This window comes from Nanorana parkeri, unplaced genomic scaffold (genome assembly GCF_000935625.1).
Source record: "Nanorana parkeri isolate BGI_ZX_2015 unplaced genomic scaffold, ASM93562v1 scaffold81, whole genome shotgun sequence".
NCBI lineage: Eukaryota > Metazoa > Chordata > Amphibia > Anura > Dicroglossidae > Nanorana > Nanorana parkeri.
In genome coordinates, this window is record NW_017306349.1 from 1388262 (window position 1) to 1402696 (window position 14435).

The following is a 14435-nucleotide window of genomic DNA, read 5'->3' on the forward strand; positions in this document are numbered from 1 at the left end:
CCTTTCCCTGCTGGGTCATGTTCCTCAATGCGCCCCTCCCCGCCAATCCCCCACCACATGGAGAATGGCAACCGGATGGAGGGGGCAGCAGGGTTAGTGTTATTTTATTTTTTTATCGTTTCTTTATATTATTTTTTTACTTTGTTATCACTTTTGAAATTTTTATTTATCTTTTTTACTTTTTAAATGTTTTATTTATCTTATCTTTTCCTTTTTTTAATGATTTTTTTTAGCTTATTATTTTTCCCTCTTTATATGATTTTTTTCCTTATAATTTTTTACTTTTTAAATCACTTTTTTTAAATGTAATTATTATTTATTGTTATCTTTTACTTTTTTCATGATTTTTTTAGCTTATTACTTTTTCCTTTTTATATGATTTTTCCCTATGTTATCACTTTTGAAATTTTTATTTATCTTTTTTACTTTTTAAATGTTTTATTTATCTTATCTTTTCCTTTTTTTAATGATTTTTTTTAGCTTATTATTTTTCCCTCTTTATATGATTTTTTTCCTTATAATTTTTTACTTTTTAATCACTTTTTTAAATTGAATTATTATTTATTATTGTCTTTTACTTTTCTTTTTTTTTCCAATTTATTTATTTAATTATTTGTTATCATTTTTTTTACCTAACTTTATTGCTATCACACAGGAGCTAATAAGCCCCTGTGGGATAGCATTTGGAGGTGACAGGTTCTCTTTATTGAACCTGTCAATTCTTGTCTCCGCCATTTCCTGCAGTTTCCTGTAGTGGGTGGGGGTCTGCTGGGTCCCTCCCACAGCTCTGCACAGGCTATGTACAGCACAGTGATGATGTCACCGCTGTATTTAAAGGCATTTGATGCACATAAAGTGGATTTATATCCTTTGTGGTTATTGAGGAATATATTTAAATGAAAGTTTTTGTGACCGGAGTTAAACTTAAAAAAAAAGACTGTTATATATTATAAAGTCCAACACTCATCAGGTTCTTTTCTCGTTTCAGTGAACCCATGCTGCTACTTCCCATGCCAGCACAAAGGTGTGTGCGTGAGATTCGACCTGGACAAATACGAATGTGACTGCACTCGCACCGGGTACTACGGGAGAAACTGCACCATCCGTAAGCTATGACGCAGGCGTCTTTATCGTACCAAACAGCCGTTTCCTGTCATGGAATGCCCGCTCTCTCAGACACTCGGCAGCTTTGGAAAGGACAGCTAGAAAAGTGCCGTGCCATGCAGGGTCAGAGAACGGGGGCGCTCTATTCAGAACACACAGGACACGGCTTAGACAATAGAACACTTTCATGTTTGGACCCCCGTCAGATTTTCTGCTAACTATTGTGAACTTTTTTTTATCTATAAACCGTCATAAAAAAATATAATATCAGGAAAACTTAGTGAGTAAAAATAATCATAATGAGAACAGTTACATCCCGTGCGCATGAGAAAATACACCGAGACAAAATGTCCAAGAGCCATAAAAACTGAGACGGCTGAATGTAGCCAAGGGAAAAGAACAGTCTCTCTCTTCCCTCTCCCTTCTTTCTCTCTCTCTTCCCTCTCCCCTTCACTATCTCTCTCTTCTCTCCCTCACCCCTTCAACTCTCTCTCTCCTCTTTTTCTCTCTCTCCTCTTTTTTTTCCTTCTGTCTCTCTCTCTCCTCATTTTCTCTCTCTGTCTCTCTCTCCTCTAATTTTTCTTTCTGTATCTCTCTCCTCTCTTTTTTCCTTCTGTCTCTCTCTCCTCTCTTTTTTCTTTCTATCTCTCTCTCTCCTCTCTTTTTTCTTTCTGTCTCTCCTCTCTTTTTTCTTTCTGCCTCTCTTTCCTCTCTTTTTTCTCTCTGTCTCTCTTTCCTCTTTTTTTCTTTCTGTCTCTCTCTCCTCTCTTTTTTCTTTCTGCCTCTCTTTCCTCTCTTTTTTCTCTCTGTCTCTCTTTCCTCTTTTTTTCTTTCTGTCTCTGTCTCCTCTCTTTTTTCTCTCTGTCTCTCTTTCCTCTTTTTTTTCTTTCTGTCTCTGTCTCCTCTCTTTTTTCCTTCTGCCTCTCTCTCCTCTTTTATTTCTTTCTGTCTCTCTCTCTCCTCTCTTTTTTCCTTCTGTCTCTCTCTCCTCTTTTATTTCTTTCTGTCTCTCTCTCCTCTCTTTTTTCTTTCTGCCTCTCTTTCCTCTCTTTTTTCTCTCTGTCTCTCTTTCCTCTTTTTTTTCTTTCTGTCTCTCTCTCTCTGTCTCTCTCTCTCCTCTTTTTTCCTTCTGTCTCTCTCTCCTCTTTTATTTATTTCTGTCTCTCTCTCCTCTCTTTTTTCTTTCTGTCTCTCTCTCCTCTTTTTTTTCTTTCTGTCTCTCTCTCCTCTTTTTTTCTTTCTGTCTCTGTCTCCTCTCTTTTTTCCCCTCTCTGTTTCTCTCTCTCTCTCCTTCTGCATTGGAGAATGTCCAAAGGCCATAAAAAGAGAGAGGGAGAGCTGCGTGTGGCCCACGGGAAAACCAACAACACACTCATGTTTTCCTATACAGCGGGTAATACACAGCCTTGGATTGGAGCATTGCTGGAATACCTTATTTCAGGAGCTGAGTTTCCATGTTCGTGTAATAAAACCCCAAAGAGTAATCAGCAATTGCTTCACCTGACCTCTCAGTCACCTCCATTAAATCTCTTCTGTCAGTCAGTTTAAACACTTGATGTTTAGTAGGTATTGAAGAAACACATCTGCCTGCCACTGTTTATGTATCTGTCATTCCAGAATGCAGAGATAACGGAGCATATAGGCACCGGACCTTCCGACACCTTCAAGGAAAACTGAAACAAAAACAAATTAAATTTTGATGGCTGATCAACAATATTCAGCGTTCAGAATTTAATTTTATCATAAACTTTCAGTTTTCCTTTGAAGGTGTTGGAAGATTCTAAGCTGGGCATGGCTGTCTTGTACCTGCTATGGCCCTGGTATGTACTTTTTTCAAACCGAGTTGTAGGTACAGAAACCCAAGAGGGGCACCAGGCCATAGGACCATGGTGAATATGCAGCAACAAAGGCTTAAATATTCTTATGGGTTCCACATCCGTAAGGAGAACATATCTGTTACTGGAGGGACTCCAGGATGTCTAACACCAGATGTACCAGCACACAATGCATGCAAAGAATGGATGTAGGGAAGTGACACAAGGAAGTAGTCCTTAGTGACCATTTAGTTTTTATGGTGTCATCCACCAGATGAAAGTTGGTACCAGATGGAAGTTTGTTGCTACCAGATGATAGTTGTTTAGTACCAGGTGAAAGTATGTGTCACGATCTGGATCAGGCTCGGAGTCCAGTAGCTGAAACAGCAGACAAAGTCGTAGTCAAACAGGCCGAGTTCAGTACACAAGCAGATGGTAGTAGTAGAGGAACAGGCAGAAGCGTAGTCAGAGATCAAGCCGAGGTCAGCAGCCAAAGGTATCAGGTCTGAAGTGGAAGACAATGAGAGGAGTCGGTGAATCAGCAGCCAAAGGTCGGTACACGGGTAAACAGTCTGAGCGGATTGTATCACAGGAGGATCAAGGAAGCAAGATATTGGCAGGAGCACAATAATCTGGCAAACAGGAAGTGCAGAGGCGGGGCTTAAATAGGAAGTTCAAGGGAGGAGCAAGGAGTTCAGAGTTCAGCAGAAACTAGGTTTACCTGAGGATTACACAGGAGGTCCGGGAAGGAGCTATCCAAGGTTCTATGGTGGCTCAGCAGGTAGAACCACCACCTAAGGCTAAGGCATGGGCCCTGGTTTCAGATCCAGTTCCTGACAGTATGTTGATACCAGATGAAGGTTGTTGGAACCAGATGGAAGTTTGTTGGTACCATATAATAGTTTGTTGGAACCAGATGAATGTTTGTTGGAACCAGATGGAAGTTTGTTGGTACCAGATTAAAAAGTTTGTTGGTACCAGATGGTTTGTTGGTATCCAAGGTTCTAAGGTGGCTCAGCAGGTAGAACCACCACCAGCTAAGGCAGAGGCCCTGGTTTCAGATCCCGTTCCTGACAGTATGTTGATGCCAGATGACTGTTTGATGGAAGTTTGTTGGAACCAGATGATAGTTTGTTGGAACCAGATTTAAGTTTGTTGGAACCAGATTAAAGTTTGTTGGAACTAGATGGAAGTTTGTTGGAACCAGATGATAGTTTGTTGGAACCAGATTAAAGTTTGTTGGAACCAGATTAAAGTTTGTTGGTACCAAATGATAGTTTGTTGGTCCCAGATGGAAGTTTATTGGTACCAGATGAAAGTTTGTTGGTACCAGATGGTAGTTTGTTGACTGTTTGTTGGAACCAGATGGAAGTTTATTGGTACCATATAATAGTTTGTTGGAACCAGATTAAAGTTTGTTGGAACCAGATTAAAGTTTGTTGGTACCAAATGATAGTTTGTTGGTCCCAGATGGAAGTTTATTGGTACCAGATGAAAGTTTGTTGGTACCAGATGGTAGTTTGTTGGTGCCAGATGAACGTTTGTTGGTACCAGATGATAGTTGGTTGGTACCAGATAAACGTTGGTTGGTACCAGTACTGCAAGAATGTGTTATTATGAAGAATTTTCCTGTACAGGGTCACACTCTAAGACCCCGTTCACATTGAGCGATTTATCGCGCGGTAATTCCCGCGATATCGTGAAACCAGATGAAAAAGTTTGTTGGTACCAGATGGAAGATTGTTGGAACCAGATGATAGTTTGTTGGTACCAGATGAAAGTTTGTTGGTACCAGATGATAGTTTGTTGGTACCAAATTATAGTTTGTTGGTACCAGATGAAAGTTTGTTGGTACCAGATGGTAGTTTGTTGGTACCAGATGATAGTTGGTTGGTACCAGATGATAGTTGGTTGGTACCAGATAAAAGTTGGTTGGTACCAGTACTGCAAGAATGTGTTATTATGAAGAATTTTCCTGTACAGGGTCACACTCTAAAGCAGAGCTGCTCAACCTTAAGTCATGCAGTGGGAACGGGGCCTTAAGCAGAGCTGCTCAACCTTAAGTCATATTAAAGTCAAGAGGTTTGTAAGCTATTCCAAATGCTGATGAAATCACTTACAAATGGTTGCTGCTCCTTGCTGTGCAAAGTTCTTAGCTTCCTCCAGAATCATCTGGTCCCCTGAGCACTGTCCCTGATATCCTGTTTTAGGGTGGCTCCCTCCCCTTGCCGGGTCCTATGGCAACCACCGTACATCAACTGGTGATCAGTGATAAGCCGAATGTGCCTGGGCTTGGTTCACATGGGCGTTCGCCAAACCCAGCCAATAATCCAGGTGCAGTGAATGTCCATGTGAACTGAACCCAGGGCCACCTGTAACCTAGCAACCTTCTAATCAATGTAACTATTTTTAATAAAAGATCTATAGCAAATAAACTGTACCTCTGATCATGGATATAAATCCCCATCATTTCACTCTTTTCTTTGACTTGCAGCTGAATTATGGTCAAGGATTCGTGAATTCATCCGCCCAAGCCCTGCGTTTTCTCACTACATCTTGACCCGCTTCAAGTGGTTTTGGGATATCATAAATGCTACTTTTATCCGCGATACAATCGTAAGGCTCGTTTTGACAGGTAAGATCTCGTGCTGCACAAAACATTAAAGCTGAACATCATACGGATATAAAAAAACACAAAATCGATTAATATCATGAAATGTATTTTTGAAATACAAGCAGTGTCAGTATCTGAATGGGACCTGGTATCAGACTCTTGCATCCCATGTACAGGGTGCAGTGAATGTCCATGTGAACCGAACCCAGGGCCACCTGTAACCTAGCAACCAGTGATGCTCTGCAACCTTCTAATCAATGTAACTATTTTTAATAAAAGATCTATAGCAAATAAACTGTACCTCTGATCATGGATATAAATCCCCATCATTTCACTCTTTTCTTTGACTTGCAGCTGAATTATGGTCAAGGATTCGTGAATTCATCCGCCCAAGCCCTGCGTTTTCTCACTACATCTTGACCCGCTTCAAGTGGTTTTGGGATATCATAAATGCTACTTTTATCCGCGATACAATCGTAAGGCTCGTTTTGACAGGTAAGATCTCGTGCTGCACAAAACATTGTGCTGAACATCAAAGCTGAACATCATACGGATATAAAAAAACACAAAATCGATTAATATCATGAAATGTATTTTTGAAATACAAGCAGTGTCAGTATCTGAATGGGACCTGGTATCAGACTCTTGCATCCCATGTACAGCAGGGCTGGAGAGCGAGAGGGAGAAGCAGCACAGGGAGCCAATCGGCCCATGTGATGCCAAGATAGAGCAGAGTGACTGAGCGATGAGCTCATCCCGGTCCTGCTTCTCCTGTAAGTGTCCAGTGACAAGCTGAGGGGGGGTCTAGGCCCATTGCATTCCCTGTACAGCAGGGCTGGAGAGCGAGAGGGAGAAGCAGCACATAGAGCCAATCGGCCCATGTGATGCCAAGATAGAGCAGAGTGACTGAGAGATGAGCTCATCCCGGTCCTGCTTCTCCTGTAACTGTCCAGTGAAAAGCTGAGGGTGGGTCTAGGTCCATTGCAGTCCCTGTACAGCAGGGCTGGAGAGCGAGAGGGAGAAGCAGCACAAGGAGTCAATCAGCTAATGTGATGCCAAGATAGAGCAGAGTGACTGAGGGATGAGCTCATCACAGTCCTGCTTCCCCTGTAACTGTCCAGTGACAAGCTGAGGGTGGGTCTAGGCCCATTGCATTCCCTGTACAGCAGGGCTGGAGAGCAAGAGGGAGAAGCAGCACGAGGAGCCAATCAGCCCATGTGATGCCAAGATAGAGCAGAGTGACTGAGAGATGAGCTCATCCCGGTCCTGCTTCTCCTGTAACTGTCCAGTGACAAGCTGAGGGTGGTTCTAGGCCCATTGCAGTCCCTGTACAGCAGGGCTGGAGAGCGAGAGGGAGAAGCAGCACAAGGAGTCAATCAGCTAATGTAATGCCAAGATAGAGCAGAGTGACTGAGGGATGAGCTCATCACAGTCCTGCTTCCCCTGTAACTGTCCAGTGACAAGCTGAGGGTGGGTCTAGGTCCATTGCAGTCCCTGTACAGCAGGGCTGGAGAGCGAGAGGGAGAAGCAGCACAAGGAGTCAATCAGCTAATGTGATGCCAAGATAGAGCAGAGTGACTGAGGGATGAGCTCATCACAGTCCTGCTTCCCCTGTAACTGTCCAGTGACAAGCTGAGGGTGGGTCTAGGCCCATTGCATTCCCTGTACAGCAGGGCTGGAGAGCGAGAGGGAGAAGCAGCACAAGGAGTCAATCAGCCCATGTGATGCCAAGAGAGAGCAGAGTGATTGAGAGATGAGCTCATCCCGGTCCTGCTTCTCCTGTAACTGTCCAGTGAGAAGCTGAGGGTGGGTCAAGGCCCAGAGGAAGTAACCTGATTTATGCTGTAAGTACCTGAATGTGACTTGGCATCAGCCTCTTGAATTCCATGTACAGCACATCTGGAGTGTGAGAGGGAGAAGCAGCACAAGGAGCCGATCAGATCAAGAGGCATGCTAACAGGAGGACAGAGCAGAATGACTGAGAGATAAGCTCATCGCTGTGCTGCTTCTCCTTTCACTGTCCAGTCACAGGTGGGGGGCTCGTCCGGGATGACCCAGGATCAAAGGAATTGGGTTGCACGATGCTGGCCATCTAGTGGCAAAAAAAAATACTGCAGGGAGAATCTCTATGAAGCATCATGGCCGTAGCAATGTATACAGACCTGAGCGGCCACCATGTTCATTTGTAGGTAGGCAGTTGAGTGGCGGTAGCAGAATAACTGCCTGTTTTTACCACCCCTATGTAGATCTAGCCTCATGCGGCCACCACATCTGAGGTCTGGTAACATGCAAAGTGTTGCATTTTATGTTCTGGGGTTTGATTTTCTCTACTACAAGCCATTCATTCTCCTACATTACAGATTTGTGTTTCTTTAGTGAACACAAAGAAGCAAAATTAAGGATCTCCAAACCCTGCAGCCTCTTTGCAGGCACGTCCTGTCTACATGCATCCCAGTGATGACAACTAACCATCACACCAACACTATATGGCCCAAAAAATTTGGACACCCCTCTAAATTTTTGAGTTCAGTTCTTCAGGCCTTCCCTGGCTGCTCTCGTCTGAGCCCCACTGGAGACAGGCCCGGCGCTACCGCAAGCCAAGTCAGGCGGCCGACAGGACGCCAGAGACAGCTGGTGGTCGATGGCAGATCAGACGACACTTGTGCGAGAGGCTGAGGCGTAGTCAGGGACAAGCCGGATCGGTAACGTGCGGTCAGCGTGGTACATAGGCAGGAGACAGAAGCAGAGTCAGGAACAGGCCGGGTCATACACTAAGGGTTGCCACCTGTCCAGGTTTCACCCGGACAGTCCGGGTTTTGAATGCTGTGTTCGGGTTTCATGGCAGCAGAAACCTGGACACAATGTGTCATACAGACAGGGGCAACCAAAATGAAGATAGGGGCTACTGGCCCCCCCGCGGGAAATAGTCTCAACTGTGATATTTACATATGAATAAGCCACGACTCATTCTCCCTCAAAAATGTCCGCACGTCACCAGAGTGTTCGGGTTTCTCTTGAAGAAAAGGTGGCAACCCTACATACACTTGCGAGCAGAATGGTACAGAATCAGGAGGCAGAAGAATGGTCAGGAATGAGCCGAGGTCAGCAAGCAGCCAGAGTCAGGAATCAAGCCCGGGTCAAACAAATATCAGGAGCAGGAACACAGATGCAGAGTACAGCTGAAGATCTCTCAGCAAAGTGCAGATGCAGGAGCCATCTTTAAATAGCCCGCCTGGCGCCAAGGAAATGCGTGTGGACGTTTTTTTCGCGCGTACGCATGCGCATTGCGTGCAGCGGTCCGGGCAGAAGCTGCACTATGGTTGCTGACTGATGCACCCTGACAGCAGCATGGGGAATGGGGTGCCACTTGCATCTGCCCAGAGTTGAAATACCCCTTTTGTTAGAGTTGACGTTTCACTTAAAAGTTCTTTAAACTTGATTTTTCTTAAGAATTCTTATCTGGACTGAAGTTTTCTTTAAATCTTTTACAGTGCGATCCAATCTGATACCCAGCCCCCCAACCTATAACTCGGCATATGGTTACATTAGCTGGGAAGCATATGCTAATGTAAGCTACTTCACAAGAGTTCTACCCCCTGTGCCCGATGATTGTCCTACGCCAATGGGAACCAAAGGTAAGGAGCTCCAAACCAGTCCAGTACCCCTGGCATTAACATTTCGTATGGTCTGTATGACTTCATTACATGTTATGGCGCATGGTCCTGAACTTTTTGTGTTGAACTTGTCAGATTATGTAACCCAAGGGTAGCATCGCCCATTCCTTACACTTAATGCTGCATGCAGGGTTGCCTCTATGTTCCATAAAGCATTGCAGATGTGTGTGCTCCTGTTCTACGACCACGCAGTCCGCTTTTGAAACATCCTGTTCGGTAGACATGTGCGATTTCTTTCGACACATCCGAATTTCCAAATCCCAATGCTTCCGAATTTCCGTTTCGTCCGAATTTCGTTCAAAAATGAACCTAGTGGGACATGTGACTTTTCTGGCCAATCAGACGTGTTTTTTGGTTTAATGCCTCCGAATGGGTCTGAACACGAATTTTCGTTACGGCAACATGGGAGCCATATACAGTCTATACATATCATACTAAAGCTGAGGCTCCCAGACCCGAATGGCATTCGGGATCCGAGTTTCCGGATGGCATTTGGGAGCTCCCGAATGCCATTCGGGTCTGGGAGCCTCAGCCTTAGGCTGCGTTCACACCTAGGCGTACCGAATATGCGCGTTTGTCACGCGTTTCGTGACGCGCGTTTTGTAGCGCGTTCATACGGCCTGTAATACGTGTGAATACATGTGTGAACCATACCCATAGGAAATAATGGGATTTGGGTGTTTGAGCGTTTTGCAGAGCGTTCGAACGCGCTACAAAACTCCCAGGTGTGAACCAGGCCTTAGTAATATATGTATATGGCTCCCAGACTCGGATTTCAATCGGGAGCTCCCGAATGCCATTCGGTCTGGGAGACCCGAATGGCATGTGGGAGCTCCCAAGTGGATTGGATAAGCTGCAAAACATCGAGTCTACTTGAATTTGACCTACTACAAGCTATACCATGACCTGCATGAATGAGAACCTTCCAAGGCATTTTGGAATGGATTACCTACAGTGTCGTCCAGTCCTTACCCCAGCAGCCTGCCTACTGCTGCCTCCAGTGTAATGCAGCCTGTCCAGTAACAAGTCGGTGTATTTATTTCCAGCAGTCTCACTGGCACGTCCATTCCCGCTACATGCGTAGTCACAGCACTTGTCTTAGGTATGCGCCTGGTGCTGTAGACCAGCACTGTCAATCAAAACTAGCTATTTGTCTCCTACTGAACAGTGTGGTTGAACAGCAGGAGGGGGCTTACTGTCGACCATGTTAGCTTAGCATCCACACTAACTGTCAAAACGGGACAAAGTACCACATGCATTATGTCCCCAGGGGACAGGAAGGACTGAAGAGTTGCTTGGCGAGACATTAAATTCTAGCATACGTACATACCCTGAAAGACACTTGGGGCTCTCTCTACCGACCTCTCCCCACTGATGGCAGCAACTAAGGAGCTCTAGAAGATCCTGCGGTGACATCACTGGGTCCAAAAAAAGCACTATAACCTATTAGTGGAGCAAGGTATTTGGAAGTATAACCAGATAGATATGTTCTCATTCCTCCCCAAGCTCTACTCCATAAAATACATTATTTCCATTCACTGCAATGGTGAGCCTCTGTAATATTAGGCTTAATCTGTGCTGCTGCCAGTTGGGCAAGCTGCAAGAAGGAGTTTTTGGAAGGGTTCCAATAATGAAGGATCCAATAATCCAATAATGAAGGATCCAATAATCCAATAATGAAGGATATAATTTTTGTTTTGAGGATTTGTTAGGAAGCGTGTCATGTAAATCCCTCTGTCTTCAAGACGGTTGTATTGTACATCGTGGTATTTGGAGATATTAGGTAAGGTTTGGGCATGTTCACATCTTGAAGCGGGTGCTTTTACGTTGCCTTCCATTGTTCAATTTAAAAACGTGTATCGGCGCTCTTAATCTAAGCGAGTGCTCGAATAGGTATGGATGCCCTATGAGTCAAACAATTTATATTATATGTGAGTGGGTAGTCCAGTCAGGCAGACTTGTCTGTGCAATGCTTGCTCACTTCCGTGAGTCACGTATGTTTAGATTGAAAATGTTATGAAAGAAGAATTCCACTGAGCTCGCTGTGTATCTAAAGAGTAACAAAGCCCCTCCCTAAATACAAGTCTGAAAACTATGGGGGTTAGTCACAAAGGAGCCGAAGGATCCAGCCGTAGCTTCGGCTAGTCCTTCGGGTCTCTTCGGCCGTCGGAGCCCTTCGGTTCGGTCGACCCGAAGGGCTGCTGTACCGGCTATTCACTATATCCAACCGGTACAGCAGCCAAAGGCAGCCGAGTCGAAGGCATATGCTTTCGGCTCGACTAACCCGAAGTGACAGCGAAAGTGGGGCGAACGGCCTGCCGTAAGCCCCGCACATGACAGCTGGGTGGAGCCAGCCGTGATCTCATGGCTGGCTCTGCCCAGTTTGAATGACAGATCAGCGTCCTCAAATGACCTGGGGGACGCTGATCTGTCATTAAACAATAACAACTGAGTGGAGCCAGCCGTGCCGACTCCGCCCAGTTATTCATCGGCCGGTACCTACTAGAAGACTCTAGCAGGTGCCGATCAATAGAAAACAGTTGGGCGCAGCTAGCTGTCACCGCTAGCTCCGCCCAATTGTTTTTCTTTTTTTAAATCTTTCTTTTTTAATTTTACTATTTATTCACATTTAAAAAATATTTTTTCAACCTTTTTAAAAAAAAACCTCTTTTCATTGAGCAGAATAGCCGAGTAGAGTGCCGCTTGGGGGCATTCGGCTATTCACTCACTGCCGTTCGGCCCCTATGGGAATAGGGGCGAACAGCAGCAAGTGAGCTGCCGATCCAGATGTCGGATCGGCCGAGTCGAAGTCCTTCCGCAGATTTTTAGCATATTGTTTATGCTATAAAGCCCGATTGAACGCTCATCTTTTTTTTCTTACTTGTTACGCACTGAAGCACACTGGAGAGTCAGACTGCTGCTCTCACACAGAGCACAGTGGTCCAGGTCTCCGTCATTCAGACAAACACCCCCTCCATAGTACCCCATCCAACAATCCTGCTCAGGTACCATGAGCATTGTTGATCGGTATACTGTACAGAGGGGAGTAGCGGACTGCTGCGCTCTGTGTGTGAGCAGCGGTCTCGCTCCCTAGTGTGCACAAACAGAATATAAAAAAAAACTTGCCATATTCTTACTTGTTATGCAACTTGAATACATAATAAGTTAACATAGCAAACCACAGGGGCTGGGGAATGGCAGCTCAGAAACTGGAAGTGACAACTTCCTCAATGCTTCCGGGTTCTATTCAATGGATGTTGACCGCTATGTTCTCCTTGCCGATGTAAAAATAGGAGAGAGCCCTCCGCACACCCCGCAGCAGTCCCGGCCAATTAAAGGATGATGGTGCTCGAAGTGACTCGATTCACGGATGGCACCGTGGAAACACAGAGTAAAAAACAAAAAGTCACCAGCACTCGATACTTGAAAGCAGAAATGTCCCTTTATTGGACAAAAAGCGTCATAAAGAAGCCGACTTTTCGGGGCCGCACAGGGTCCCTTCTTCAAGGCAGAAAGTATGTTCTCCTTGCCAACATCCACCATGGCCAGTTCCGGTCCACGGGAGGGGCAGTGGAGCCTGGCATCTATGGCAGCAAGAATTGGGTAAGTGGTGGCACCTGCAGGGGGGTGGGGAGGTATAGAGGTGATGGGGTGGCAATCCAAAGTGACAAAATCCTCGCTGCTTCCAGGTTCTTTCAATGGATGTTGACCAAGCCCCTCTGTTCTCCCCGCCAACACCCACCATGGCACGACTTTTCGGGGCCGCACAGGGTCCCTTCTTCAAGGCAGAAAGTATGTTCTCCTTGCCAACATCCACCATGGCCAGTTCCGGCCCACGGGAGGGGCAGTGGAGCCTGGGATCTATGGCAGCAAGAATTGGGTAAGTGGTGGCACCTGCAGGGGGGTGGGGAGGTATAGAGGTGATGGGGTGGCAATCCAAAGTGACAAAATCCTCGCTGCTTCCAGGTTCTTTCAATGGATGTTGACCAAGCCCCTCTGTTCTCCCCGCCAACACCCACCATGGCTATCCCAGGCCCGCAGGAGGGGCAGTGGAGCCCGAGATACATGGTAGCGAGAGTCGGGCAAGTGGCCACACCTGCAGGGGAGGTGGGTGTAGATCACTTCTACCTGAAATCCAAGGCAAAGTAAACACACTTTGGGCTGCTAAAGCAACCCCCGGAGCGTGTATACAGCTAGTAAGTACTAAGTCCCTGGCATCGAAAGGGGTTAATTGGGCTTTACAAAAATATCATCTTTCACTATAAAGTTTTTCATGGGGCTGGTGCATTTCTGGATGGTACCTCAAGGCTTCCTCATGTATACATCACTTAGACTTAGGGATGAGTAATAGGAGAGGTCTCTGTATCCAGACGATGACACCAGCCGGCATTCATACATATTTCTCACTTTTTGGGGGGCTATTAATTCTTTCCTACAAACCTGGAAACCATTTCCAGGCTGTTGGAGCATGACCTCATTAAAGAAATATGTGATGCAGTTATAGAAAGTCAGCGGTAATCCGGACCATTCATTATGTTTTATCTCGTTTATTGTTGATTCTACGCTGACCCAGGAATCTGCAGATACTTGTGTTCTACATTCCCCACCGAGGGCTGGAAGGTGTGGGAGCTCTGTATACTGAACAGATGACTACACATCCTGCATCAAATCCCCACACGGGTACACATAGTGAGAAGGTGGATTAGACTTCCAGGAACCTTCTATACTCTGATCCTGCCGGAGGACTCCTAAAGTGATTCTCATTAACCGGCTTTAACCCCTTCATGACTCAGACCTTTTTTTTCCATTTTTTGCACCCATGTTATATTCCACATTTTAGGCCTGAAAATTACTTAAACCCCCCCCAAACATGATATATTTCCTGAAAGCCGAGACCCTATAAAATAAAATGTCATCAGTTGCAAATTTTTATGTTGCATGATGTTAGCGCAACTCCTTATCAAAGCCCAAAGTAGGCGCACCCGATGCGTGTTTACGTGAAGACGCGTGTGCTGGCAGGGGGAGGGGGACTTTAAAAAATGTTTTTACTTATTTTTACATTAATTTTATTTAATTTTAAAAACTTTTTTTTACTTTACTTTACTTGCTATCACATAGGGGGGCTTACAAGCCCCCCATGTGATAGCAGATGGTGGTGACAGGTACTCTTTAAAGGTGATGCTGGGGGTCCAAAAGACTCCTAGTGTCACCTTTACACTCTAAATAATC

General features: G+C 45.3%; 1 protein-coding gene across 1 annotated transcript in view; it reads left to right on the forward strand.

The window, feature by feature from the left end:
• Positions 1-14435, forward strand: part of PTGS1 (prostaglandin-endoperoxide synthase 1) — a 46667-nt gene that overhangs the window by 14278 nt on the left and 17954 nt on the right. Inside the window, exons 3-5 of the mRNA XM_018576971.1 lie at positions 989-1105; positions 5413-5553; positions 9024-9167. Coding sequence (XP_018432473.1) covers positions 989-1105; positions 5413-5553; positions 9024-9167 — 402 coding nt within the window. The remainder of the gene's footprint in view (positions 1-988; positions 1106-5412; positions 5554-9023; positions 9168-14435) is intronic.